Genomic DNA, 27,814 nt, shown 5'->3' with positions numbered 1-27,814 from the left:
CCTGCACGTTTTGCTGTCGCATTTGCGTAGTCATGCGTGACGCAATATTTCATGTTGCTGGACTCGTTCAGAACATCATTGGTTCAGACCAATGATGTTTTTTTTTATAGAGTGCTCAAGCGGTGACATACCTGCCTGCTACAAGGACCCCTCGATCAACACGACCGCGACGACGGCGCTCGAACTGAATTTGAAATACGCGGTTGTGAACCACGTAGTAGTTTACCGCCACCTATACTTGACTACGGGCTTTATTCTGGCTTCCGAGATTGGCAGCCTAAACGAACATCTTGGAGGATCTGGCTTTCCCGTTCTTTAAAACTGTCGTTTATTTTGACGTCGCACGGCTTATTTCGGCCCCTTCTGTCTTCTACCGCACGTGGAGTCGTTTGTTTCGTTTCTGTGCTGTTGGATGGTGATCCACAACGGATGCAAACTGGTCGATTACTTTGCCTTCTCAGCACTACATGAGTACACTGTACTACACGTGTGCAGCAAGGAAGAGCGTAAATCATGCCGCCAAAAGGAAAAGGCCCCAAGTCCGACTTTTTGCAGTGCGATGCCTGTGGTGTGATCGTAGCTTCCAAAGACGCTGCCTTGCACGAGCGGGTCTGCTCACGATGCAAATTCGAGGGCGAAAAGTTAGAACACGACTTTATTCACGATGGTGTTCTACACGGCACTCTTCAAGATTATCCAGGTAACAACATTATCTACTTCGAGAGCTCTGGCACAACTGTGCATGGTGGGGGTGACTATTCTTCGTTTTGTTCATCCGGTCAGTGCCTCTTATGCTTCCCCGGCTAGCTTTCATGAATGGGTTGTTCACCACGCGCATTGATGAAACTGGAGCTCTGGATTCCGTCTTGCCTAAAATCGCGGGAATTTCATCAAGTCTAAAAATGGTGCCGTATCTCTGGATGTATCCCGAAAATGATTTTTTCTCAAGTCTAATTCAACTAGGTTCTTTTAGAACAGGAATTCTTTTGTTACCACTAGTACGCACAAGTTGTGGCAAATATACTGCTAATTTTGCGGCTATTGAAGTTTTGGAGTAACAAGGGATTATGTACTAAAGAGCTATCTTCTTTAGTAGTGAATGTTTGAAAAGGAACTTTTTCATTCTTTAATCTTGATTTGTATTGCTACATTTTTTTTAGGACAGTGCCCGTCCTGTGTCTTCTTCTCTGTTTCCAGTTTTATTCGCGCTACCTTTCAATATGAACATTTTGTTGTTAGCGTTCTATGTTTATGCAATTGTTCTTGTGCTCATGCTCTCATGGTGTTTTCGAGTGTATATTTTCTGTATTTCTGTTGCTGCAACTGCTAACGTGTAGCTGTCTGAATTATTGCCATATTTTTGTATTTATTTGTACTTACTCCTACTCAGTTTCTTACATGAGGTCCCCTTTCAGCCATGTGCTATAGGACTTCCTTCTGAATAATTATTCCGTGCTTTTGTTATTCGTGACAAAATAATTATTGATTGATTGATTGCCGTTCCTTTGCTCCCTGAAGAAACCGTGTTCCCTTATTTGCTTCAACTCTTCTCATCAGGTGATGAGACACTGACACTGCCCGAGTGGATGAAGTCTCAGCTGTTGTATCTCCACCCGTCATGCATGAAGATGTGCAACACAGGGATCAAGGACGTCGTGGAAGTTTCCCAGGAGGGTCAAACGCATCTACTCATTGCGTGGCCATCGACCAATGTCGGTCTGACATGTGTGGCTATGCCCAAGCGCTTCAGAACAAGCAAGTCCAAAGCAGTTACCATAAAAAGGCACTGCAGCTCCATTGTAGCTGCCAGCAGTGTTACAGTGATGTCCACTCAGGACACAGTGAAGGAAAGTGATGCAAGCCTCCAAAAATGCCTTTTGCAGCAAAACAGTAAGTGTTGTAACAAAACAGATGAGTGAACTATACAAGCTTTGGGGAATTAACTTGCATTTATTATTTTTAAAAGAATTAGGAATCAACTAAAGAGTTAAATAAAAGAACTGCCTTTGACAACCAATTCCAGACTACCAAATACACTTTGGCAACTATAACTTTAATTTCAGTTTTACTTTGTCATCACATTGGTACGTGATAGCCAAGGAACCTGCGGTAAAAGTGGTATTTCGATAGCTTGAAATGCCACGCAATAACCTTGCACAATATGACATGGGTAAACGATGTAGAATATGGTACAAAACAGAAACAAAAAGATGCGAGGTTATATCATTCTTATGTCACAATACATAGTGTAAAAAAAACTCTTAGTTTATTATATGCAAATTTTTATGAAATATTTAAAATGACTAATTTGATAGCAGAACTGATGTCTTGGATGAGTTAAAAACTTGCTTACATTGGAGGCTGTTCCGTGAGCTCATAGTCCTTAGTTGCATTGGTGTTCATTTTCATGTCCACTGCAAACATTTATTGATGGCTGTAATTTAACTTCGACTAAAGCACAGAAACAAGGACAGCGACTGGAGAAACACAGTATCCCAGTGCAGCAATGCGAAGACACTAAAAGAAGCCTGATGTCCACAAGTAAAGCTTGACAGAATCAGTATAAGGGTTTGGTAATGCAGGATATACTAACAGAACAGTAACAGGGACAAATGCAAAGGATGCTTCATGTTAGGATATCCAAATTGTATTGCTAACAACTTCAGCTCCTAACTCTGTCAACTTGGAGAAGGGAAAGCTGCTCATGAGAGATTAATTGGAATAGTCCTGAAAATGTAAGGTTGAGAAAATAGTTGGTTAGATCCCAATTTTAGTTTCACACTTACTGTGGCTTTGTACAGTTCAGAAGCAAGTTCAGAATTGTGCTATGTAGGCAATTAATGTAACATTAATGCAGTTATCAAAAGCCTAAATCATTTCAAATGCAACAATAGGATTAACTCCAACCTTTTAACACTTTGATGTAGCTAGTGATGAAAGTTTATAAGTAAACTTTGTGCATTAAGCACTAAACAGTACCTTAATCATGCTGCACTTACTGGTATGATCTCGTATGTGTGTGTCACTTATAAACATTGCATATTTGTCCCGCAACTTGTTTCCAAAATATGGTTGCACGTCTTAGGCAGAAATATGTTATATCTGAATGCCCAACACAGCCACATTTGTTCCACACTTCTGTTCTTTTCCATTACATCATGCACAGCATATTAAGAGGGGTTCAATTTGTCTTCTTTTTTTTCAGTGGGAATTTTCACAAAGCCAGGATCTTCAATGCAGTGCTGCTTTTACGGACAAATACTGAACTTTGAAGTGATTGAAACTCAAGGGGAAGATGGTTTGTCATTGAAGAGCCCGTCTCGGCTCTTTTTGTCTCACAATGACGACAGCTTAGGCGAGAGCATGAAAAGACTCTCAATACATGAAGAGCTAAGTGGCGACCATAGCTTTAGGGCAACTTCCATGTCTCCTCGTTCAAGAACTCCAAGGAAGAATGTTTCATGGTCAGTACACAGCCCTGTTGCCTTCAGCACACCAAAGTCATTATTGCACCGTCAATGTGAAAGTGAGAAAGTGACATTTCATAGAATCAGATCCAGTACGGACATCATTATTAAGTCTGCAGATGAACAGGATAGTGAAAGGCGTACCTCTGCTGGCTATGATCACATTGGAGGTCTCGACAAGGAGATACAGCAACTTCGAGAACTTTTTGAAGTGCCCCTGAAGCATCCTGGGACGTTTGCTCGATTCGGTGAGTCACATTTGCAGGAGCAAGTATATATCGCTCAATGCATTTTTTGCTGATAGGTTTTTTTTCTTGTTTCCATAATTCTGAATTTAAAAAAAGCAGAACTTGTCGACATCGTCTTCTTCTGGTTCCATCCCAAGTGTGCTGTAAAACGTATGTCTTAAATTTTAATCAAGTAGGGAGATGAACTTTTATTAGATCACTCAATGCAGTGTGTTCATCTCACAGAACACGCTGTTTACATTCCTGGTTTAGTCACAGTTGATAACAGTATGAAATTCTAGATGCAGTTCTTTTTTTCTAATTAATAAAAAAAAAAACAGATTTCTTGCTGTGACTTTATAGGCAGTGTGAGTTGTACCAACAGCCTGTCTCTACTTGACTCGGATATTTATTGTTATATATCTCATTATTTTATTCCTCCTTTGATAGAATAGATGTACAATAAATCTGTAGGCAGATTTACTCTGAAATATGCTTTAAAGGGTATTGACATGAAAACTTTCTGCTGTCACTTTTTTGCGTTAAATGAAAGGCCATGCCCTCAGGAGCCTAGAAAATGTACTGGTAAGCATGAGTGCACCCTGAAAAATTCATTGCAACATGTTTTTGAGAGCTAGTTTTGGTTCCTACTGTCCCCTGACGTCACTATGCTGTATGCACTTCTCATCACGCACTTATGCAAGATATTGTCATGTTTCCATGGCCATCCCACTCCGCAGCTCTGTTGGTGATGTGCAAGCTGTTATTTTGTATGTTTCGGCATCTAGACATAATCACAACTAGCCATACCGGTGCGTGAAATCACCAGAATTGATACAGCAGTCTGACGTCATGCTAATGTCTATGTCATTAGACGCGCCATGCAAAAATTGACTTTAATGTCAAAATAAAATACCTCATCAGCATTTTCTGAGCTTCACACTTGCTCAGAGCTGTATCTGCCATACAGGAGATTTGTATGGCGGAGTAAACTCAGCTTCGAAAATTCGTGTCAGTACCTTTTTAAACTGTAGTGAGTTGGTATGCTGCTGGTAAATTCCTCTGATGCAAACACAGTTACTAGTTGACATTTAAATTTGTTGCCAGTTATAGTAAGCAGATTCAAGTATAGCAGATTTGTATGATCAACTGTTTTATGCTGTCTCTTTGATAAATGTCACGTGCTCAACAGGGTTGAAGCCACCGAGAGGCGCACTTCTCTTTGGCCCTCCAGGCACTGGAAAAACCATGCTGGCGCGAGCAGTTGCAGCAGAGTCAAAAGCTGCACTCATTGTAATAGATGGTCCCCAGATATTTAGCAAGTAAGCTTTTGCTTCCAGTTACATAATTTTTTTATACTTTGATGAACTGAAGAAGTGTTTTCTTTTGTCTGACGTTTGTATATTCATCATTTATCATGAACCAACTTGCCTAGTAGCCTACGTTAGTGATATTTGTATTCACAAATGCAGGTACTATGGAGAAACTGAGGCCACTCTAAGAAGCTTATTCAAGGACGCTTCCGAGAGGTACGATGATACGAGATATTTTCGATGTTTTTGAGCAGAGGCACAAGCAACTTGCTGGATCTGCTATATATGTACTTCATGCATATTTAAGTTCTTTCTTTCTCTCATGAATTGTGCTAGGCTTGTTCTTACGGACGTTCTTTCTTATGCCTCTCTTTTGCTTGCCTATTATGAGTTCCTTCAGCTGCACTATGCAGGCTAGGAAAAAAGAGGCAAAATTTATTATTTGTGACAGTCTTGTCGTGTTTCTTTTTTTCTTCTTCCACTTTATACCACAGAATTCCTAAATTACGAGTTGCAGACCAGTTAACTAAAATTCTGCTTTATTTTCCTTCTTTTCTGGGTTCTCTTTTATTACTTAATTTGAAAATTGTAAGTTAGCTGGCATACAAGCAAATTTAGTTAGGGAACGTACATATGATCTGCATTGGCAGCACCGGTCTATGTTTGATATCACTATAAATAATGCACCATGTATGAACATCTGTTTCCTCCTCACTCCAGTAGTATGCCCAATGCAAGCTTCTTCATCTGCAGTAGTGTATTCACGGAATTGTGGTAATGTATACAAAAGCAAGCATTTTTTTATCACCCTGCAGAGCACCAAGCATTGTGTTCATAGATGAGATCGATGCACTTTGTCCCAAACGTGAGTCTGGAACGTCCAATCAAGAGGCAAGGGCAGTGGCCACACTGGTGTCTCTCATCGATTCATTGCCGGTAAAGTTGTAGTCGTATTCTTGGGCACCATTTCGTATGTAGTGTGCCATAACTGCTGTGCTGTTGTCATGACACAGTCCTGGATTGCCTGACACTTATCCTGACATTGTCTTGCTGCTGCTGTTGTGGATTGCTGCAACAGCTATTCATTACCAAAAGCTAGTAATGACTCGTTTGTCTTTTTCCAGCACTGATCAAAATCTTATATGGAAAGAAAATGAACAGCATAAAGTGAAATAGGGTACTTGAATGTCTCAAAGCTACTTTCATATTCAGTCTTTCAATTTCGTGCGACTTTCAAAGAAAAATTTTACACACACAACTTCTTCTTGAAATGACATTGCCCTCTCGCACCTGCATAAAATAGTTTAGGGCTTACTGTGCATTATAATTTGCCAGTTATGAGGTCACTGCATTATGTTACAGGCACAACTGTAACGTTTTTCTTTCTGCCGATGACCTTTTTAACTGAAGCGACACCATTATTATGTGGTTACTCTCGCAAAAAAGTAATTTCCTGCATCAAAAACTTCAACGAACAACGTTGCTTCTTCAATTGCCACCAAAATATCTGGTGTTTTTTTCCAGCTTGTCGAGGACAAGTGGGTTTTAGTGCTGGGTGCCACTAACAGACCCAACTTTGTTGACCCATCCCTGCGCCAGCCAGGCCGGCTTGACCGAGAAATCGAGATTGGTGTGCCCACTGCACATGGACGGCAGCAGGTAATAAGAAAGAACGGGGCTGAGCAATTGCTAAACTTAGAATCTGCAGTAGTGGAGGGCATTCTAACCGCTTCGTACGTAGCGCATTTATGGAACACTTTCATACACCCTGATATTTCCTAGGACGACTGCCGTTTGGGCATGTTGGTATATGTTCATGATGACAAAAGCACAACTAGAATGGAGACAAGTGCTCCGTCCTGTGTTCTTTCTTAGGTCACCGTTCTAGTTACGCTTTTGTCATCATAACGTTTCCTTCTTGCTAAAAAAATAAGTTTTATATGGGCTCGTTTTCTGAGAAGCATACATTACAGCTTATATAAGTGCAGTTTTGCTTTTTGTCTTTATTCACATTAGGCTGTGCTGTAAATGTCAGCAAAACTGCTTACTGTATGCTCATTTCCTTAGTTATTTATCATACCCTCAGGGCAAGTGACGTCTCAGAGAGGATTCAGAAAAGGTTCAAGATAAAATATCACTCAGGAATGTTATGTAATTTAGCACTACTATTTCATAATAGATTACAGGTCACTGTATGTAATTTGTGTGAATAAAGTACATACATAAGGTACAGTACGGTCCATTGTTAAAGGGAACACTCCAATGAGCACCTTTCATTTTGCTGGCGCTCTAACAGCAAGTGGACAGGGAAACATTGTTCATGAACTGTACGAGTCCGTCAAAAAGAAGCAGAACTGTCAACCACCAGTAGTTTTATGCAAATCTAAGCCACTGTGTTTTTGCAAGAGAGCAAAATTCAAACATGCCTTGCATGCAGCTGTTCTCTTTAACAGTGGACCCGTCTGTACATGATTAATAGGTAGTTTTACTATAAAAGCAATTCTCATGAGTGCATGAAAAACATATGAAAGACAGAGGTCAGGATTCAAAATCAGAGCATCACGTAATGTTACTTAAAATTAGTCAGTTCCACTTACAAAGGCAACATTCCTGGAAAGGCAATTGCACCCGCTAGATGTTCGCCAAACAAATGACTGCAAAGAAGGTGAATGATCTATGTTATGGAACGCCAACATTATGTCAGTTACCACGCCATGATTATGTGTACTGGGGTTACGGAATAAGTTTTTTATGCAGCACAGAAAGATGAAATAGTTCGTGAAAGAGAGAATGTATACAGAATGCTATTTGAAGAGTGAGCTAAGCGAAGGTGCCTTTGCTTCATTTGTTGACTGTTTTCAGATTCTTCAGAAAATATTGAGTAATGTCAACCACTCACTAAGCATCGAAGATATCACAGAAATAGCAGATGTTGCCCACGGCCTCACAGGAGCAGATTTAGCAGCTGTTTGTGCTGATGGTAAGCCTGTGTTGCTGTCCCTTTCTTCTAGCTCTAGTCACGTCACTAAATACTGATGGCTGCCTTTTTCTCTTTTCTCATTGTAATGTAAATGAAACTGTAATTATTAAAAGTTTGCAGAACTACAAGTGGTGCTTGTAGCAATGACGATTTGAAAACACCACACTCTGCATTAGCAAAACCTTCTATGATAAGCAGCAGGGCAGGAAAGGTTACATGTTGTTTCTTGCATTGTTGAATGATTGTGGATTGCCTGAACATTCAACATTATTCTCTGTTTCATCACCACTTTATATTCTTTACTGCTTGCAGCTGCCCTGCGTGCTCTTGAAAGAAACATTGCAAGTAAGAATACCCCTGACGCCACCTTATCCAAAGTTGTGCAGTTGACAAAAGCTGATATGGCTACTGCGCTGCGTCATACCAAGCCAAGTGCGATGCGTGAGGTTGCTTTGGAGATTCCGAAGGTGAGTGCTGTTATAAGTAGGTACAAGCAGTCCTTTGCAAAAGATGTAGGAGAAAAAAAAAACAATAATATGTATAAGAAGATTTAATGTGGCACAGCAGCAACACTACACTACGGCACCACTATGAGGCTTAATGACGAAGCAGTCTTATTTGCTTTTTAGGTGCGCTGGAGCGATATCGGAGGAATGAAAGAGGTGAAGCTGAAACTGCAGCAAGTTGTGGAATGGCCATGGAAACACAGGGATGCCTTTATCCGTCTCGGAGTGACACCTCCATGTGGTGTGCTACTGTACGGTCCACCTGGCTGTTCAAAAACCATGATAGCCAAAGCACTGGCCACGGAGAGTGGCCTCAACTTCATTGCAATCAAGGCAAGACTTTATACAATGTTTAATGTAACAGTTAGTGCAGAAAGATTGCATTTGATTGTAGATACTGCAGAAAATAAGGTCAGTCTCTGTGGGATGCTTTAGTAAGCCGCGTGGCAGGGCAGACACAGTCAGAAATTAAAGGCAGAGAACGGAATGCCTATGATCATCATTCATTAACCCTTTGCGGTCCAAAAACTTTTCCCGCCTTCCATCCGTTCTGGTCTGAAACTAAAAGATTCAAAACTCAACTAAAAGAAATTTGCTTACACTTTTACAGAGGTTATAATGTGAGAAAACACATGCGTGAATCAACCGTAAAAGAACTTGTCCAGCAGTGCACGGCCACGAACCTCTGCGGCCCTCCAGATCCTTTGCTCTGGTGGATTGTTGTGTTGTCATGCAGGGCCCAACAACGAACCGCGTAGGGTTAAAGGGGTCACGAAGCACCCCTTGGGCTTGTTGAAAAAACACATCCTGCGGAAAGCTGACACGGCTATGAACTGCTCTGCCAAATATTACAGTCGTGCGCGCCGCGTAGAGGCCACAAGCGGAGCGCGAAGTTGCCGTTTCCTCAGGCGCCCTCTTTTTAAACGGAGGCCGGTTCTCACTCTCGTCGATGGGCGGGGCGTCTGCACGTTGACGTCGCGAATCTGCCAGTTGCGCGCGTCATGACGCGCGCTGACATAACTTCTTTCCCCCGTGCCATCTCTCCCTGTCTAGCTTCCAGTGCGCTCGTCGGCACGAGAAAAGAGAGAAAGCGCTGGGAGCGTGCTCCAAACCCCCGTAACTCCGCTGATTCTTGACGGATTCGAGAAATTTTTGCGGCAATCGATTCGGGAGGCAGTAAACTCCGATACTGAGGTCATTAGATCATTACTCCGATACTGAGGTCATTAGATCATTACTTGGAAAAGTCATGAAACGCGAATCACAGCGGGAGAGCGATCGCGTTTCATGACGCGCGCTGACATAACTTCTTTCCCCCGTGCCATCTCTCCCTGTCTAGCTTCCAGTGCGCTCGTCGGCACGAGAAAAGAGAGAAAGCGCTGGGAGCGTGCTCCAAACCCCCGTAACTCCGCTGATTCTTGACGGATTCGAGAAATTTTTGCGGCAATCGATTCGGGAGGCAGTAAACTCCGATACTGAGGTCATTAGATCATTACTTGGAAAAGTGGTTCATGACCCCTTTAATACAGTATGTTGAAACGGTAGCATGTGCTGACGGAACCCATTGCATGCCTTGCTATGCTGTTTTATGCTGCCTTTGCTCTGGTGGATTGAATTGAATTGAATTGACTATGCGCAACAGTAAAAACAATGTTGTGGGAGACCAGGGAAAGAAAAGCTTTACGACAGCTTGAGAGTGTTCTGGCCATCCTACACATGTCAGCGTAACAGTGGCTGCAAAAAAAAAAATTGTCAGATTTACGCATGCAGTCGATTGTACATGGCTTACGTACAGGAATGAAGCATGCTTGCACATGCCACATATAAGGCACTCTTACAACAAAAACATTTTTGATAAACACCAAAACGATATGACTATTGCTCAGCAAGGTTTTTGAAACAAAAAGTAAACAAGTTTATGGTAATAATCTTATGTCAAGAAACACTCTCTGTAGTTCTATCAATTAAATTTGTGTGAAGCCTGAGGGCCCCCTTTCCCTGTAACAGCATTAATATGCCTTGCAGGGACCAGAATTGTTCAGCAAGTGGGTTGGTGACTCTGAGAGGGCTGTTCGAGATCTCTTCCGCAAGGCGAGAGCAGCATCACCCTGCATCATATTTTTTGATGAGATTGATGCCCTGGCTGTGCACAGAGGAAGGTGAGCTCTGGACTGAGCTCGTGCTCTATTTTGATGTGCTGATGACACCCTGATGAGGCAACTACATCAGTTGTGAATGATGCCCTTGCAGTTTGTGTCATGCTTGTTGTATTTACATTACAGTCAAGTGTTAAAATAAACACCTGATTTTTATTCAGACCAGTACAGTCGAACTTATATATATACTGAACTCACAGGGGGATCATGAAATAGTTATGCACAAAATACAAGATACACCTATCTGAAGCTTACCTAAAACTCCACGTCTCTGACCACATTTTGACAATGTTAAAAATGGGAATTTGTCTCCTTGCGTTTTCGAGACTATGCTAAAAGCACAAATGTTTCTTTATTTCCATCCTTGCCTTCATATCAGGCAAATTGGTGATAGCGGTTTCAGATTAGGAAGGAGCTTATTTCTGCAGCCCATAAGAGAGCACGGCGCATTGTCATGGGGGAATGGGAAACGTTATGAAACGATAGAAGAAAGTGGAAAGGACAGACCACGTTCTGTAGACAAGTACTAAAAGCACTGAACGCCAGGTCAATGCATCCTCTCTCGATTAGAAAAACCAGTGCACACCAGCACTGAAAATCAAACCCAGTAGTACCTCCAGCATTGGAGGCAGATGCTTTACCACTTGAACACTGCTGTGGTGGTATATCAGATTAAAAAGTCTTTTGTGTTCTTTAGTGGCGTGGCAGTTTTCTTTCCAATGACAAACAGCCTCAGTTAGTGCACTTCATTATACAGTGTCCAATTGTCCCCACTATTATCGTGCTTCAATGCACACGTCTGTGCTGCGGGAATCTTATTAAAGCAATGCATCATTATGGAGTGCAAATAAAGCCCTTGCTCTGCGAGCCATCCGTATTTTGAGCCAAGCACCTTGCTCATGGTTTGCGGTGTCCTCCTATTCCATTGCCCTGTTTGACTGCAGTTTTGCCGGCACAAATTTTTCCGATGATGCAAGAAGTGATCATGGGGCATTTACCAGAAATGCAGGTGCAAGAGTGCAGCGAACTGCACCAATCAACATTTCGGAAATGTAGGTGAATGGGTGTTCGACATACATGTACTACGGCGCTATACTTCGTACGGGATTTCCAAAGGGTCATTACAACTGTTTGATATAGAGAATAATGCGATATATCCAGGTTGAACTGTATAACTTGAATGTACTATTATCCACTTCATAGGAAAGTGTTCCTGATATGGCATGCTAGGCACACCTGTAAAATGCAAAAAGATTTGTAAGTGCATGCAAATCCAAGCAACCTACTCATCAAAATAGTAATGTTCTCACTTCCTTCGAAAGTTCTGTGAATCTTGTTTATCATTGCTCAATATCAACCCAGGGCTTTGGAATTGCTACATATAGCAATACAGCCATTTGGGCTAGTTGGTATTTGTTCATCTTAATGCAAAAAAATGGGCTTACTAACAGACAGGGACAAAGTAACAGAAAATCTGTGCTTGTGTGGTCGTTTCTTCTTCCTTTGTCCCTGTCAGTGTGCCCCACTTTTTGCATTGAGATGCTACACTGGTACAGTTGAACTCCTTTATAAGAGACATGCACTGGGTAAGCAGTTCTTGTACCTTAGATTAGGTGTCTCTTATAAGCTGGGTGCCATGTTCTCGTTTTGTGATGGACCCCTATTTCGATGTAGGCACACTAGTGTCTGTTACATCAGTGTCTCTTATTAAGGGGTTCAACTGTAGCCTTCAATGTGTGTGAGCCTTTCCCAATACTTCTCTATATCTAAGCTTAGTCTCATCGTTCCAATGGCCTTGTAGGGCTTAGTTGCTGGCTCTGCTCGGTGATGGGGCACCACCAACACCCTGGTTCTGTGACTGCTTCAGTGTTGTCATTGCTTGTGCAGCACAAGTGGCAGCAGCAACGTGGGGGACCGTGTCATTGCCCAGCTGCTGACAGAAATGGATGGCATCGAGAAACTGGAAGATGTTATCTTGGTTGCAGCTACAAATCGACCAGACATGATTGACCAGGTAAATGTCTGACTTCGCACTCAGTAAGACCGCTATGTGCCATTACCCAATATAGCAATATAGCAAAAATCAAAAATTCTTAATTTTGTCTCAGTTATCATGTTATAGCGTGGCCGGCATGCAAATAAAAACCTTCTCTGCAGGCCCTTATGCGACCTGGGAGATTGGACAGCATTGTGTATGTGCCACTGCCCGATGTTGACACAAGGAAGGAAATTCTGCACTTGAACCTTTCGAAAAAGCCCTTGGGGAATGATGTGGATATTGAAGACCTGGCAAGTAAAACCAATGGCTATTCTGGAGCAGAGGTAAGCACACTACTTATAGCATGCATCTGGCATTTTGGCACAGGATATACCATACAGGTATTCCAGCTTAAAAAAATCCAAGCCTTCCATGTTTTTAGCAGAAACCTTAAGAACCATAAAGTATTTTTTGTGTCGTCAGTCATACTAAACAGTAAGTGTTGTTATGTCTACTATATAATTTAATCATTATGCAGTAATTAGAAATAAGAAATTTAGACACCATTCAGGTGGCTGACAGCAAGAGACAATATGAGTTTCATCAGCAAAGAAGGCTTTGTTTTCGTTTTGTTTTTAACTTCATGCATAATGGCTGAGACACTATATGGGGAACAGAAGTCCAAAAAATATTACTTACCTTCCCTGCCTTTTGCCTTTTCTCTCTCGCTCTCTAAAAAAAAAATCTGGAGTTTTCTTTCTGGGCCAAAACCATGAGTTTGTTACAAGACGTACTGGAATAATTTTGCCCATCCGGAGTTCTTTAACCTGCACGTGTTACCTGAGAGCTTCTGCATTCTCTCCTGATTGGAATGTAGCCATTGTGGCCACAATAGAACCACAGCCTTGTGCTCAGTGGCACTATATGTGTTGGCCACTTGACTACCACAGCGGGTAACAAGAGGTCTGAAAAATTGCGTGAGTGATGTTTAGTCGCAGCACGTAATGACCAGGTAATGGTATTAAACTGGAGATGTAAAAATGTGAAATGAATGGGCAGGAGTGCATATCAACTCCTGCTGTGAGTTTGTCTTTCCACTGCAGGATGCACAAAAAAAAAAAAGGACACAGGCGATTGAACAGCTGTAGCCTGCATTCTTCATCTTTTGCGTGTTCTGCAGCTTAAACATAAGGAGCTGCCAACTTTTGACTTTACTGCAATCCTCTTGCAAAACATGTTCTGTCATTGCTGGGAATTTGGTATGTCTTCATGAAATTTTGTAAAAGCAGGTGGGGTTGAAATGTTTTTTGAAGAAGCAAAATACAGGAGGCTGCACTATGTGAAGCTTAAAGCTGACACATGGCTCTTACTGCACATCAGCCACAGTAAAAAAAGCTCTTATTTTCTCTTTTGCTTTTGAAGGCACTTCTATAGCAACTACCATTTACAGTTCTTTTTTTCTGCACAAACTATTTGGTTGTAAAGATGTGTCGGTCATGCCAATCAGATGTTTTGCGAGTCTTTACTTCTTTGAATGAGCAGGTCTTTTTTAGAACTGTTCATAAAGCTCTAACACAAAAGAAGTGTAGTATGGTTACATCAAGCCTGAAAAAATGTCGCCTTTATTCCTTTGCAAAAATGCAGTTTTTTTAAAAGGCACAGTATGAGAACATGGAGAAGCAGTATACTAAAATTTGAAGATGTGCTGAAGATACACTCTACAATTAATCTGGCCACTAGCTGAAGCACAGGGTAAAGCTTTTGTGGCAGCATTTGGCACTATGCGTCTGATCAACTCCCAGACACTGAAAAAGTGCTACCATACCTTTGACTCCTGCCACACCTGTTGCAATACATTGTCAAGTTGCACAATAGGAAGGATAAAAGCACCTTTAGGCATACTTCTTTTATGCTTGAATGGTGCACATCTCTGCCAACAGCTAAATAAGGTAGCTTCCATATGGTAAATTACACATGCCTAAGTTTGGCAATAACATCAGCTACCAAGGACACCGCTAGTGCATTTGTAAAAGGCCCTACTCGGGGCTGCTGGTGGAAGACGTTGGCACGGCGATTGTCACACTATCCGCCCACAGTCTCTGCTGCAGCTCACTGCGTTTTGGCGTGCTCTTTTTGAATAACTGTTGCACCGCCTTTCCTGTTAACACATCGATGCTCCCTCTATGACAACACTTTTGCTTCATAACTAAGGGGCAGTTCTGTAGTCTTTGTCCTAGCCTAAAAACGGTACACTGGCACAGGTGAATGTTCGGCAAGTGAATGTGAATGTGTCACTCAACAGGTCGTGGCTGTATGCCAAGAAGCAGCGCTGCTCGCCCTGGAGGAAGACATCAATGCCACGTGTGTCGAGGGTCGGCACCTGGAAGCTGCGCTGAAACTTGTCCAGCCACGTATCTCTCCAGAGTCCGTCAAATTCTACGAGTCCTACTGGGCATCTTCCCAGAGCAGACACACCTCAAAAGAGTCTTGAATGCCGCGCTCATCCCTTCGCCTCGGAAGAGGGGAAACCACTCGAAAGTTTCTCTAGCAGGTCTGGTTCACGGGCACAACCCTCAGTCAGCACTTGTGGTCCGCTGCTGGTCATGAGTACGTCATCTTCTATGCGCATGCCCATTCCACGAAATTTTTCCGCGACTTTAGTGTTGCTCTCTGGTATGTAGATACCTGAAAAACAAACACACGTATTAGTGTGACAAAGAGTTCGGTCAGACTGGTGCAACATTTAGCATCTACATCATTTTTTGAGCACAGCAAAAAGCTGCCAGTATGGCTAAACTTTTCACATCATTGCTGGCTTACAATGGCCTTGCAGCATAATGGAGCAAGGGCTGTACGAACTTTCTTGCATCAAATTAAGGAGGCATGGGTGCAGGAGTAAGGACAAAGTATGTAAACGGGGTCGGCATTCATTCTAAAGAACATCTATACACTGTAAAACACGAATCGTCCTCAGTGTTTCTACCTAAAGCATGCTTGTGTCTCAACTTGCCACCATCAACATACATTTAGGCAAAAACTTTTAAGTTTAACTCCATAACAATAAATTTCAATGTTCACTTAAGCAGAATGTGGTACACATGTACAGTCAACCACAAAAGTTTACGGACCATGCGAGCGCATGGCCAAGAGGATCTTCGCGACACTTCCGCTATGTCAGTGGCAATCGACAGCAGTGCTACACCCAAGATGCATCCCTCCCTTAATTTGCAAGCAGTCTATCAGCATAACTGTTATCACTCGCAATCTTCCTCACAACGTTATAGCTTTGATTCTGCTATCCAAGTAGAAGTATGATGGTCACAATGCAGATAAGCGCTTTGCGTGAAAACAGTGAACGAACGATTCGCTGCGTGCCAGTAGAACATTGATATGCCAGTTAACCCTTTAATGCCTGAATTATGAAAGTGCCGAAGAAAAAAATGTGTTTTTCATTTTTCAGCTTTAAATAGCAACCTTAACTTAAATCAGCAGTTTTATTATCCAAAATGCAACTTTAATGCATACTTTTAGGTATGTCGCGAATTCGCGACAACCGGCACTTAGGCCAATAGTAGCGCAATATAGGGATATGTTCAATGGCAACGCAAGTATGGCATTCCCGCATCAATGAAGCGGATCTGTTCAGGGCGATGTAACTTGGCGTCGTCATTGTTGTTAAATGCAAGTTTGACTTTATTGCCTCCTACCAATCACATGACATCGTGTCGGCCACCGTATGGACACTAGACTCCGCCGCCCAGTATAGCCGACTTCTTGGAAGTCGACAGAATGACATGAAGGTGACGGCACCAAGAAATAGATCTAGCTCGCCACGAGACAGAACCAGTCTTTTGTGCGGATTTTTTTGTGTCGCAAACAGATTGCTCTGCTGAACGATGTGATCCATGGAGGTGTCATAAAAAATTCCTTGAAATATTCAATAGGAGCTCGGACAGTGTCCCATTGAGGAAGAGCGGTTTTCCAGTGTAGCATTTCCCGCTGTTCTTGACAGTCTTTTTTTTTCCCACCGCACTGCATGTTTTAGAGAGGCACTAGCTTGGATGGTCTACCACATCTTCGTCTTCATCCTCACTGCTCGATGAAGACACTCGTGCTTGTGCATGAGGATCAGGATCGACATCGTCGTGTTCGCTGTCACTGAGACAGCTGTCGTCACGTTTATCTTCAGGTGGCAAGCGCGTGCGAAGCCTTTTTTCCCATAAAATGAGCGAAAGTCCATCATGAACTTGTCATACCGGCAGTCATCACTGACTGACTCAAATGCCGGATGTCGCGAATTCGCGACATACCACAGAAGTGAGGATCGTGCAGGAACTAAAGTACTTCAAAACAGCGTGACATGTCGTGTGTGTCACGAGGCTGTTAAATTAACCAGCTCTCGCGTAGGTTCGTGTAACAAAACTAGATGACGCAACCGTCATCAGGGAAGGAGAAACGAGACCATTTGCGCCCAAAGAAAAGAACAACACTCAGTATATTTAAACAAACGGAAAAAGAGAGAAATTGATAGAAAATGGAACAAAACATGAAAGAGGTAGAGAAAGTTAACAGGACTATGGGCCGCTTAATAAACTGTAACAATGCATAGATGTAAGTTCAGAATGAAAAGACCGTTCACCGTTCCGTACACGTAGTCCCACAGAAGAGACGCAGTAGTGCAGGCGGTGATGCTGGAAGATGCGGGACGCAGGCTCGGCTTGGATGAAGGCGTCGCTCGGAGGGACAGTGGCGTCGGGCGAGTCGCGGTCAGCGACCTTTCAGCGTTCGTCCACCGACGCTTGGAGAGGGAGCAGGAGATGTAGGCGTGCCTGGCCAACGCCAGACGTTGAGAAGAGGCCTGGCCAACGCCAGACGATGGAAGAACCTTGGGTCTGTGTCCAGGTGGGAGCCCGCAGCGGCCTCGACGCAGGAACCCGCTGGCCGCCACTCCCGCGCCCTGGTCACGTTCTTCTCTTCGCCACGTCTCAGCCCCGTCTCCTCGCTCTTCTGTTTGCACCCGTGGCTCTCTTCTTCTGACTCGCGTGGAAGATCCCCATTGGACAAATTCGTCTTGCGTAACTTCACGCGCCCTGTTCGCACATCTTCTTCTTTCATTTGCCGCCCCGAGAACTCGCGTACGCACATTCAGCCGTCGTCTTTTCTTTTCTTGCGCCGACGGCTTCGGTCACTTTCGCGCCCTTTTCGAAACGCGCACTTCACTCATCACAATAAGTCCCCCTTTCGAAAAGTTTTTTTTTTCAAAAAAAAAAAAACTGTCGATGAATGCGCGTCTGGCCACATACTACACATATTCAACGCAGTCCACTGCACTGTCTTAACCTAAGACACCTAATCAATCTTGAAAGTTGCCACACACAAAATCAACTTGTTGAGTAGACCACACATTTTTTTCACATTTACACCGTCATGTGAAAAATTATACATCACGTCACACTTCGCATGGAATGCAAGTTCATAAACAAATATTTACAAGATCGAAGTACACCTCGGTGGTCCGCAATCCAAAATCCAAAAGGAGCAACCGGTTTTAGAACTCGACGCTCAAGTTATAGCGTCCCAAACAAGCCGAACAGCGCTGATCACCTGGCTAGAGAAAAGAGACCGACGCCCTTGGATTAATTTTCCACCGTAGGCTCGTTTGTACCTGAACCTCTGAAGCATCGGATTCTCAGCCACCAAATTGCTAGCGTCAACGCCGGAATGTCTGCATTCCAGTCGGAGGCGTTGTCTCCATGCGCACCAGTGCAGGAGCGTCTGAATGACGGCTTCCTTCACGAGAATGCTTTGCCTCGGCCCGTTAGCTTCTAAAGGTCCAGAAACCTTAAAAGCAATCACTGATGCACCCCAAGACGCCATAGAGCACAAGTCGGCTTCCTTACTGCTCCGATAGCAACGAACTGGCGAAATATTACTCTCTTGAGGATCACTTGGTACCAGTGAAGCGTCTTGTTCTCCAACACCAATGACCCCTCCATCTGCGTCATCTGGCCGGCCCTCGTATTCACATTGTGCCGACGGAGCTTTCGACTCTGTTCTCCGTTTTTCGACCATTGCTTCTACACTCTGCTTTAATTCTCCCACACAAATCGGTTGTGCATTTACTCGAGACGTTACTCTCGTTCTCTTTTTGGGAGGATTACTTAGGTGGTTCTCGACCATATCCGTCCCATCCGCTACCGCAGCCTGTGCTACACACAAAAAGACTCCGCGGCCACCACCGCAGAGTTCTCTCCCCGGATTTCGCTCATCACTCTGCCGTATGTTTTTGTTGCGCTCACTATGTGTGAAGACTCGGCGTCTTCTCTAGAGACCATCTCACGGTCTTCAATTGTGCACTTCATGCGAACATCTATTACCCTTTCATCAGGGCTGTCTAGAGGACTATGTACCTCTCCAATCAGTGTGCATTCTGTTGCACCAGTTCGCATAGCCGCATTGCTTTCAAAGGAACACGACTGTTCCTTCTTTGCTAGGTTTTGCAAAGCCATATTTAGCACTGTCCCTAGACCTTGCTTGGTCTCACCCTCGCTCTCCGCCTCGCCTCTGTCCTCTATTTGTAAAGTGTCTGTACCAGTGTGGTTGGTGGCGTTTGCAATACTGCCACTAAAGAACGATACTGGTTCACTCGTGAAGGCCCTGCCTTCGGAGCATACATCGTGTACCTGCTCTTTGGAGCTCAGGTATGAGAATTGCTCCCGCCATTCTCCACCCTCTCGTCGCCTCGTTTCGACCTCCGCCAGTTTAAGCCTCAATTGCTGCGTTCTTTGCCTTAGCTCTTCAAGCTCTCTTTCCTTCTTTCTCATTTCACGTTCGAACTCCATCTGTTCGATGCTGTCTTTTATTTCCTCAGCCATCTCTTCACGAATCCGCCTCTCGCGTTCATCGCACCATGCCACCAGTTCCTCGCCTTCTAGACCCATGCGCCTTCCCAACTCTTCTAAATCTGCCCTGCTCATCTTTTCTCTCTATTTCTGAACACCAGTAGAGTGCCACAAACGGTCTCGTCCTGTCGTAGCGGACGCCAATTTGTCACGAGGCTGTTAAATTAACCAGCTCTCGCGTAGGTTCGTGTAACAAAACTAGATGACGCAACCGTCATCAGGGAAGGAGAAACGAGACCATTTGCGCCCAAAGAAAAGAACAACACTCAGTATATTTAAACAAACGGAAAAAGAGAGAAATTGATAGAAAATGGAACAAAACATGAAAGAGGTAGAGAAAGTTAACAGGACTATGGGCCGCTTAATAAACTGTAACAATGCATAGATGTAAGTTCAGAATGAAAAGACCGTTCACCGTTCCGTACACGTAGTCCCACAGAAGAGACGCAGTAGTGCAGGCGGTGATGCTGGAAGATGCGGGACGCAGGCTCGGCTTGGATGAAGGCGTCGCTCGGAGGGACAGTGGCGTCGGGCGAGTCGCGGTCAGCGACCTTTCAGCGTTCGTCCACCGACGCTTGGAGAGGGAGCAGGAGATGTAGGCGTGCCTGGCCAACGCCAGACGTTGAGAAGAGGCCTGGCCAACGCCAGACGATGGAAGAACCTTGGGTCTGTGTCCAGGTGGGAGCCCGCAGCGGCCTCGACGCAGGAACCTGCTGGCCGCCACTCCCGCGCCCTGGTCACGTTCTTCTCTTCGCCACGTCTCAGCCCCGTCTCCTCGCTCTTCTGTTTGCACCCGTGGCTCTCTTCTTCTGACTCGCGTGGAAGATCCCCATTGGACAAATTCGTCTTGCATAACTTCACGCGCCCTGTTCGCACATCTTCTTCTTTCATTTGCCGCCCCGAGAACTCGCGTACGCACATTCAGCCGTCGTCTTTTCTTTTCTTGCGCCGACGGCTTCGGTCACTTTCGCGCCCTTTTCGAAACGCGCACTTCACTCATCACAGTGTGCAACCTCTTGTGTGTGGGCACACTGAAAAAATTTTATATGAGATGGAAATTACGTCCCTCGGGCAGAAAACAACGAAGAAGTGAGAGCTGTTGCACGTGCTTCGCGCTCTCCGGCAATTGATACACAACACTGAGTTCCAGCTTGCAATACCTTACATGATATGGCGCTAGGTGTCTCGTGGTGAAAGCTACGTTCGCCGCAGATACGTGACAGCCGCCGTTGAAGGCAGCAACGCGTTTCGTGTGTTACTTGGTCGGCGTCTTTCGGTATGTCGCGAATTCGCAACAACCGGCAGTAAAGGGTTAATAACAAGACCCATTTCCGGGCTAGCGCTTCGGCAGACAATAGGTGGCGCACCGTTAGGTTGTGCAGACAGGTAGTTTGGCACGCGCTCACATGGTCTGTAAACTTTTGTGGTTGACTGTACATGTTTTGTTGAGTGTATAAACACAACTTTTTTTTTTTTCTAGTAACACTATGAGGTGGCATATCTGGGGCTATTAATCAAACTCTTTTTTAATATAGGTATGGATCAGGGCATCAGCTAAATGTGTGCTGCTTCAACAGCTCTTAGAAATGCTAGCAAAACTCTGACCATGCGTACAGCGACTACAAAAAACTATAACGCAACAGAGTTGCCAAAATGTATTGTTTTCCAAATATGGCATAACAGTAGCATAAATGCTTGCTACATGTGCAAAGGTTAATTATGCAATAAAATGAGAGTGAAATGTTTGAAATATGTTGAGAAAACCAACATCTGTAGATTGATATGAAATATTCTTGCTATGCACGTCTATTTTAGAAATCTTTCTTGGTAAAAAAAATACACAATGACCTAAACTTCAGGATGCTTTTCAATAATGACCTGATTTCTTCCATAATGAGGACTATAAACATTTTTAACTACTGAATTTTACCTTGAAGATTTTTTAAAGTATGAAATCCATAAATTAAGGATGCTAGACAAGCATTATACTGATAAAAACTGCATTCTGCATACACGCACAGCTTCGTGCATTACTGACCTGGCTCCACAGTGAGCACAGAACCTGGAGCAAGACGCAGGCTGCGAGGAATAAGGGGCGTATCGTGTACATCCATACCCAAGTAGTGGCCCACATGGTGTGGACACAGTTTGTGGGCTTCCTGCACAGAGGAGACACGGTGTAAACTGTCATGTCATGAAATGTGGCAAAGTGTTGGTTATTTCAACTTTGTTATAGCACATCCAGAATGAGAGGTCGAATTTTCAGAGTACATGGGGGCACTGCCAATCATGCTGCATTATGGCCAGTATGATGACTTGGAAAGATGTCAAGAGCAATGCTTGGACATGTAAATCGCCTAGTTGACTTACAGCTAAAATACGACATTTAGGATACCTTGAGCTAAGCTCTTCCCGTTACAGCCATTCATCCCAAAACTGCTCTAAGTTGTAGCTGGAGAATTCCTCCACCATACCCCACTTTACCGCTGGGAAAGTGCAAAGCATTGCTTGTGATGTCTAGGGTTGTGAAAGTACCTACAAATTGTGCCACGTCTGTTGAGTTGATGCAAAAAAGGCAATCACTGTGTCAGGTCATGAATACAAAGCTGGCAACCTTCTGCAATATTACCTAAAGCAAACCTCCGCCATTCTGATAAACCTCTGTAAACTTAACAATTTCCATACATCTGTAATACTCAGCGGTGTGTTAATGCCATAATGCCTTGTCCACACTGCAGGCAAATGTCAATAAATAATGCTTTTATTTGTCACGTCAAGATTATTTCAGATTTCAAGCGTGCAACAGTTTTACCGTATGTACTCACGTAATGAACACACTTTTTTTTTTTTTTCAGAAATGTTGATGCAAATTTGGGGGGAGGGTTCATTACACGGAAAAAAATTGCGGCAGGTATAAAAGTTGAAATTTCGCATGATGGTGTTCAGAAATTCGATAATTATACTTCAGTCTCTAAAAAGGAAGCGTTTGCACGCAATGTATGCAAAAAAAAAAGCTTTATTGATGACACCAACCGGCCACTTTTTGGCACTCCTACTCGCTTCTATCGCCGTCAGTGTCTTCCTCGCTTATGTCACTTGCTGCTGCCGCCTCGTCAGCGCCACACCACAGCGCATCGTCTTCTGTACCGTCCAGGCTATTGGAGATCCCAGTCTTCTTGAAGCTCCGGACGATCATATCGCTCGGAATCTGGCTCCATGGCTCCAGAATCCAACGGCACAGCATCTCGATGGACGGCCTCCTTATTTTACCTCCTTATTTATTTTGGCTATGTTTTTAACTTTTGTAGCGTCGTCGTTTTGAGATATAATGGCGTGATTTAACGTGGTTTCGATCTTCAACGACGTTATCAATCAAACCAAAATCAAATCAGCATATGCACTCAATAAAAAAACATTTTTTTTTTTTTCCGAGGACCAAAGTGGGGGGTGGGTTCATTATGCGAGTAAATAGGGTATAGTTTACAGGTTTTTAAGCATCAAGATGCACTACAATTACAATTGTGTAAACTATAACCTTTTGTATTAAAATGTCCAAATCCTTCACATACTTGCTATGATAGTAGCCGACTGACAACAGACACCTGACATTCTCAAAAGTTGCTCCTACTGGCAAGTCGTTACATGAGAAAATTTTAATCTGTCATATCACAATAATTTGCTGTTCAGACTACATACACTAGAGCTTAATAAACTGGAGTTACATTTCCGTCTGCTCAACAGTGGGTGATTCTACATAGCACTCCCACATGATATACCGGGCATTGCAGCAGAAAAAGAAAAACATACTTTTAAGTTCTCTGCATGTGCACTTTGTGCAGATATTGATACAGATTTAGCAGTTCAGAAGGTCTGGCAAACTTCAGTGAACTTTTTAAGTGAATTAATGTTTTAACGTAAAAAGTAATACTGGAGGACATTTCCAGCTCTCCAGAACAGTTGCCAAAGCAAAAACTATTCAAGCATTAAAGGGACACTAAAGAGAAACAATGAATCGGTTTAGATCAATAAAATGTGCTCTGAGAACTCTAATGTCATCAATTTCACCATCATAGGTTTATTCATAGAGGAGAAAATCAAGTTCAAAGTTTCATTTTTAAATTTTGCGCCGATATCTCCCCGCGTGACGTCACGGATTTCAAAGTGTATCGTATTTTGGCGCCGTTGGCTCAACAAAATTACCCCAAACTTGGTATGTTAAGTCTATGGCCCCCTCAGAGGACAATGTACTTCATTTTTATCGATTAGGAACTACGTAGTCCCTAGTAGGCGCAGTCAAAACATGTGACGTCACGACAAATGGTGTGGAAACTTCAAGGTGGCGTCGCCACCCACATTTCGTTTGTGCGTGTTTTCTCGCTTATTAAGCGTCTTCTCGCAGCAAGCATGGTGTTTTTAGTATCGTGAAAGAGTGCTTTACTAATACGAGAAAAATCGTTTTGCTCTTTAGTGCCCTTTAACTACTACTGATTTTACACAGTCATACTGTATGTGAAAGGTTGTTCTTACCTGCACAAGCTCGGTGTCTGGAGTGTGTGGTGACAGAATGCCAGCTTCACGTAGCCGATGTCCGAGTTGGGCACACATGACGTGAAACAGGGCGTCAAGTGACATTGGCCCTTCTAATTTTCGCAGCAGTAGCTGCTGGACATCCCAGAGCAGTTCGTATAACTCCCGCTGGCCGGACTCAAACTGGCCATTTACGGGCCATGTTCGTGTCAAGTCGCTGGTGTAGCCATGAAGTTCACATCCTGCACAGACAGTGTTTTGTTGTTGCTCAACTTTGTTAAACCAAGTTTGGTGCCATGATAGTTTCATTAATTTGAGTTGATGACAACACTGAGCACTATGGCTACCTGCTAGGGAATGGAAATTTCTTTGTTACATCGGCAAATTTGTAAAATCTGGTTTCGTTAGATTGAGTTTCAACTGTACATCACCACCGTCACTTCTGCTGTAACCTATAAACCATGGTTCTCAAGTTCGCTGCAGCTACAAGTCACAAGAAAAGTAGTCTTCACTGAACCTGGAACTGATCTCCTCCAGACATATTTGCCGAGTTATAGTGCACCAGAGGAGTGACAATGATCTCTTTAGTATGATTACTGATGTTTCTGTCCTTACAAGAGCGTGCTAATGGGCTTTGGCATAAATGTACTGCACACATGAGAACCGCACACTCGGACGCGGAAGGAACGAATTAGTTCAGCTACAAGAGTATAACACACTCTAATGACATGCACATAGGTGTCCCCATGAGAAGAAAGCTGATGAGAGTACAATGTGTCTATGCAAAAAGAGTGCCTTGGTGCCTTTGTATGAAAGAGAACTCGTACAATAGAAGTATGTAACATAAGTGAGATAGGAAATGCAGTGCCTTGGCTTCATTTAAACGTAGATAAGTTCACACAGTCTTCGCCCAGCTGTTCATGCTAGCCATGTTTTACACTTACCTCCATCCATTAGCACAAGTTCACCACCCAGCACACGCTGGTCGTTGGCCACGTAGTGAATGATGTTTGCCCGTGTGCCTCCAGCAACAACTGGTGGATAAGCAAGTCGTTGGGCACCACGTATGCGGCACTCAAACTCCATTTTTGAGTGCAACTGTGCTTCCGTCACACCCGTGTGAGATGCTCGCATCACCTCAGTCATGGCTTCGCATGCCACCTGGCAGGTTTGCTTCATGAGCTGCTGTTCCGCCTCCGACTTGATCAGTCGCATCTTCTGGATGAGTAAACGAGGGGACTCCACAGCCACATTGCTCTTGTAACTGTCGGCAAGCTGCCTGAGGACACCACTTGCTTTGGGTCGACTGGGTGCATTGTCATACCAGAGGGTTGTAGGGTACTTGGCTTTCAGCAACTTTCCAACATAGCTTTCAAGCTCCCCCATTTCGTAAGCAGCGTCTACACCCAGAAGATCTACAGCCCCATGAGGACCAGCACATGGCCCGTCCCAAAGCTCTGCATGTACATCCCGCTGTGGAACGAACATGACCGACTTTGGTTCTTGCTGATCCGTGCTTGCGTGAATCACCAGGGCACTGTCTGGTTCTTGAAAGCCAGTTAGGTACAAGAAGTCCGAGTTCTGACGAAATGGATAGGGTATCTTGTCAGACATGTACGCCTTGGTTGCTGAGAGGACGACAACTGCGTGGTTCTTTGTCGTCCTGGTTCCCGGCGACCCAGAGATGGCACACAACTGGAAAATATCATCGATGAGCTTGTGCCGCCTGTCTGCGAACTCTTGGCGCGTCAGGCCAGGAGTAAGCTCGTCTTCGCGAAGTAGGTGCGGATGCGTGGCTGCCGTCGGCTGCCCGTACAGTCGCGGCTGTCGCGAGCCGCACTCGGGCTTTGCTGCCGTGGTCTGACAAAGGCGGTATCCCGCTGCCGCAGCTCGGCCTGGAACGGGAGAAACAGGACATCGATCTAAATGCAAGCATATTCGACAGAAGTCTCGCTGGCTGGCTAGAAGATTCGCGAGGCTTAATCAGCACCGGTCAAAGTTTAAGGTAGTGGAGAAACGTCGTGACTGCTTTAAAATATTAGCAGGAGCCAGTTTAGTCGAGATTACATAATTGTGAGGGCAACAGCTCTTTGTTGTTTAAGAGTGTTGAGCGTTTTCAACTTAAGAAGTTTGAAAGACGCGCTGCATTCCACAGGCAGCCCTTTCCTGGAGAGCACGAACTAGTAAAGTTGCACAGCACGCGGTTTCAGTTTCTATCGCCGTGCGTCTAACTTTTCGAGTTTGATCGAGACATGAAGCAGATAATGTCGGGCGTCCTTGAAAGCATGTCGTAGCACTGGACATGCGGCGCACATTGTTGAATTTGTATTGACGCAAGCGATCGATGCCTACGCACACTTTAGTAAGCACATGTGATTGACCACTCAACGGACAGAGAAGCGCTTTCGACCAGAAATACTCACAGGGCAGTCGCGACGTAACGCTGTACCACATAATTAAAGTTGATGTTGCAGGATGTTTTTCTTGAGAAATAAGACGTCGAAAGTTGCTGAGCTTTCGCGGGACCTGACAGTAGAGTCAGACGCCGGGGGCACAGCTTCAATCCAAAGTGACGAAGTTTAAAAAAGAATCTTCGACCACAAAAGAAGCGACAGTGAACGGAAACTGCATCGTGTATAAACGCTAATGACAAACGTTTTTACTTGAACCGTCCACTCTGCAGGTGTTGGCGAGAAAATTTTAAACTTATTAGCTGCAGTTTACGAGTGCTTTGTTGTGTGAATACTAGTTTGTTTACTATTCATCGCGCAGCTACCTCAGCTGGCGCTCACGACGCCCCGTACGGTAGCTAGGCTTGACTGTTTTCACGATCAAGCGTTTTTATAACTCATGTGGCTAGAGGGCGCTAGCGAGCGTCTAAAATAATCGCTCGGCTGGCTCGAGCGGGCTCGAGGTTCAAGCGTGTCGCCCCAACCAGCGTGTTGCGCTATCGAGTGCTCAGTTTGCGTGGCGGCTTGGCTCTATTCACGAGCGTTCAGTGGCGGGTGAGTCGAAGGCTCGCGCGGCGCCGATCCATGAATCGAGAGGCCGGGTTCTTGACAGGTCGACTTCGTTTGGTCGTGACCGTGCAATAGGAGCACGCTGACGACGAACTTCGACTGAGGTAATTTATGGGCTTGATTTTCTTTTTTGTTTTCTTGCGAACTTAGAGTTCCCTGAACGATTGTCCTTGTAGTCACGTGCGATGTTCCCCTTCCCGCGGCGGACGTCCCACTGATCGAGACACGGCCCCGCTTACTTGCACGCAGAATTTGCTTACGGAGGGACTCGTAAACCAACTTTAATCCAATCACGTGTTTCGTGACACCGTAAATAACTTGTTCGAAAATACTCGGCTAGTTTTCGGGTGGTTTGGAACAAGTGGCGTATGTTTAAAATGATCACAATAATAGTTGCCTATCGATTTTTCCTTTTTGTTAGTGTGCCCAACAAGGTTTATTAAATGAGTACGATCATTTCTGGTTGACCAAATCGCGTTTGCGCGGTTCTGCTTCAAAAATTCACAAAATCTGAGTCGTACTCTACATCATAAGAGGAATTGATATTCGTGTAGAATACTTAGCCAATATGTCCACCTTGAAGTGGGTTTTGCTACAGCGCGAAGATTAGGCAGCACGTCTTGAGGTGGAAACGGGCTCTGATTAGGCTACCTGTTAAAATAAGCAAACTAAAGTGGTGATGATATGGTAGGGCTCACGAAGAAATGGGACACGGAGAAGAAGACACAGTACGCGCAC

At 44.1% G+C, this 27,814-nt stretch overlaps 2 protein-coding genes across 2 annotated transcripts; one reads left to right on the top strand and one right to left on the bottom strand.

The window, feature by feature from the left end:
* Positions 1–382: 382 nt before the first annotated feature.
* On the top strand, positions 383–15,190 carry LOC119382533 (ATPase family protein 2 homolog). The gene is made up of 14 exons (XM_037650270.2): positions 383–700; positions 1,558–1,890; positions 3,206–3,715; positions 4,887–5,016; positions 5,167–5,223; positions 5,823–5,943; positions 6,532–6,666; positions 7,870–7,987; positions 8,300–8,454; positions 8,617–8,826; positions 10,519–10,652; positions 12,537–12,663; positions 12,807–12,971; positions 14,930–15,190. Exons 1-14 carry the CDS (start codon positions 514–516, stop codon positions 15,116–15,118), a joined length of 2,571 nt encoding a protein of 856 aa, XP_037506198.1. The 5' UTR covers positions 383–513; the 3' UTR covers positions 15,119–15,190.
* LOC119382535 (xaa-Pro aminopeptidase 3) lies at positions 14,231–26,857 on the bottom strand. Its single transcript, XM_037650271.2, has 5 exons — positions 26,480–26,857; positions 25,001–25,951; positions 24,057–24,298; positions 21,568–21,688; positions 14,231–15,312 (listed from the first exon to the last, which is right to left on the bottom strand). Exons 1-5 carry the CDS (start codon positions 26,508–26,510, stop codon positions 15,128–15,130), a joined length of 1,530 nt encoding a protein of 509 aa, XP_037506199.1. The 5' UTR covers positions 26,511–26,857; the 3' UTR covers positions 14,231–15,127.
* Between the last annotated feature and the right edge of the window lie 957 nt (positions 26,858–27,814).

The sequence above is a fragment of the Rhipicephalus sanguineus genome, chromosome 2, assembly GCF_013339695.2.
Source record: "Rhipicephalus sanguineus isolate Rsan-2018 chromosome 2, BIME_Rsan_1.4, whole genome shotgun sequence".
In the NCBI taxonomy this organism is placed as follows: Eukaryota; Metazoa; Arthropoda; class Arachnida; order Ixodida; family Ixodidae; genus Rhipicephalus; species Rhipicephalus sanguineus.
This window is presented reverse-complemented; position numbering and strand designations above follow the sequence as displayed.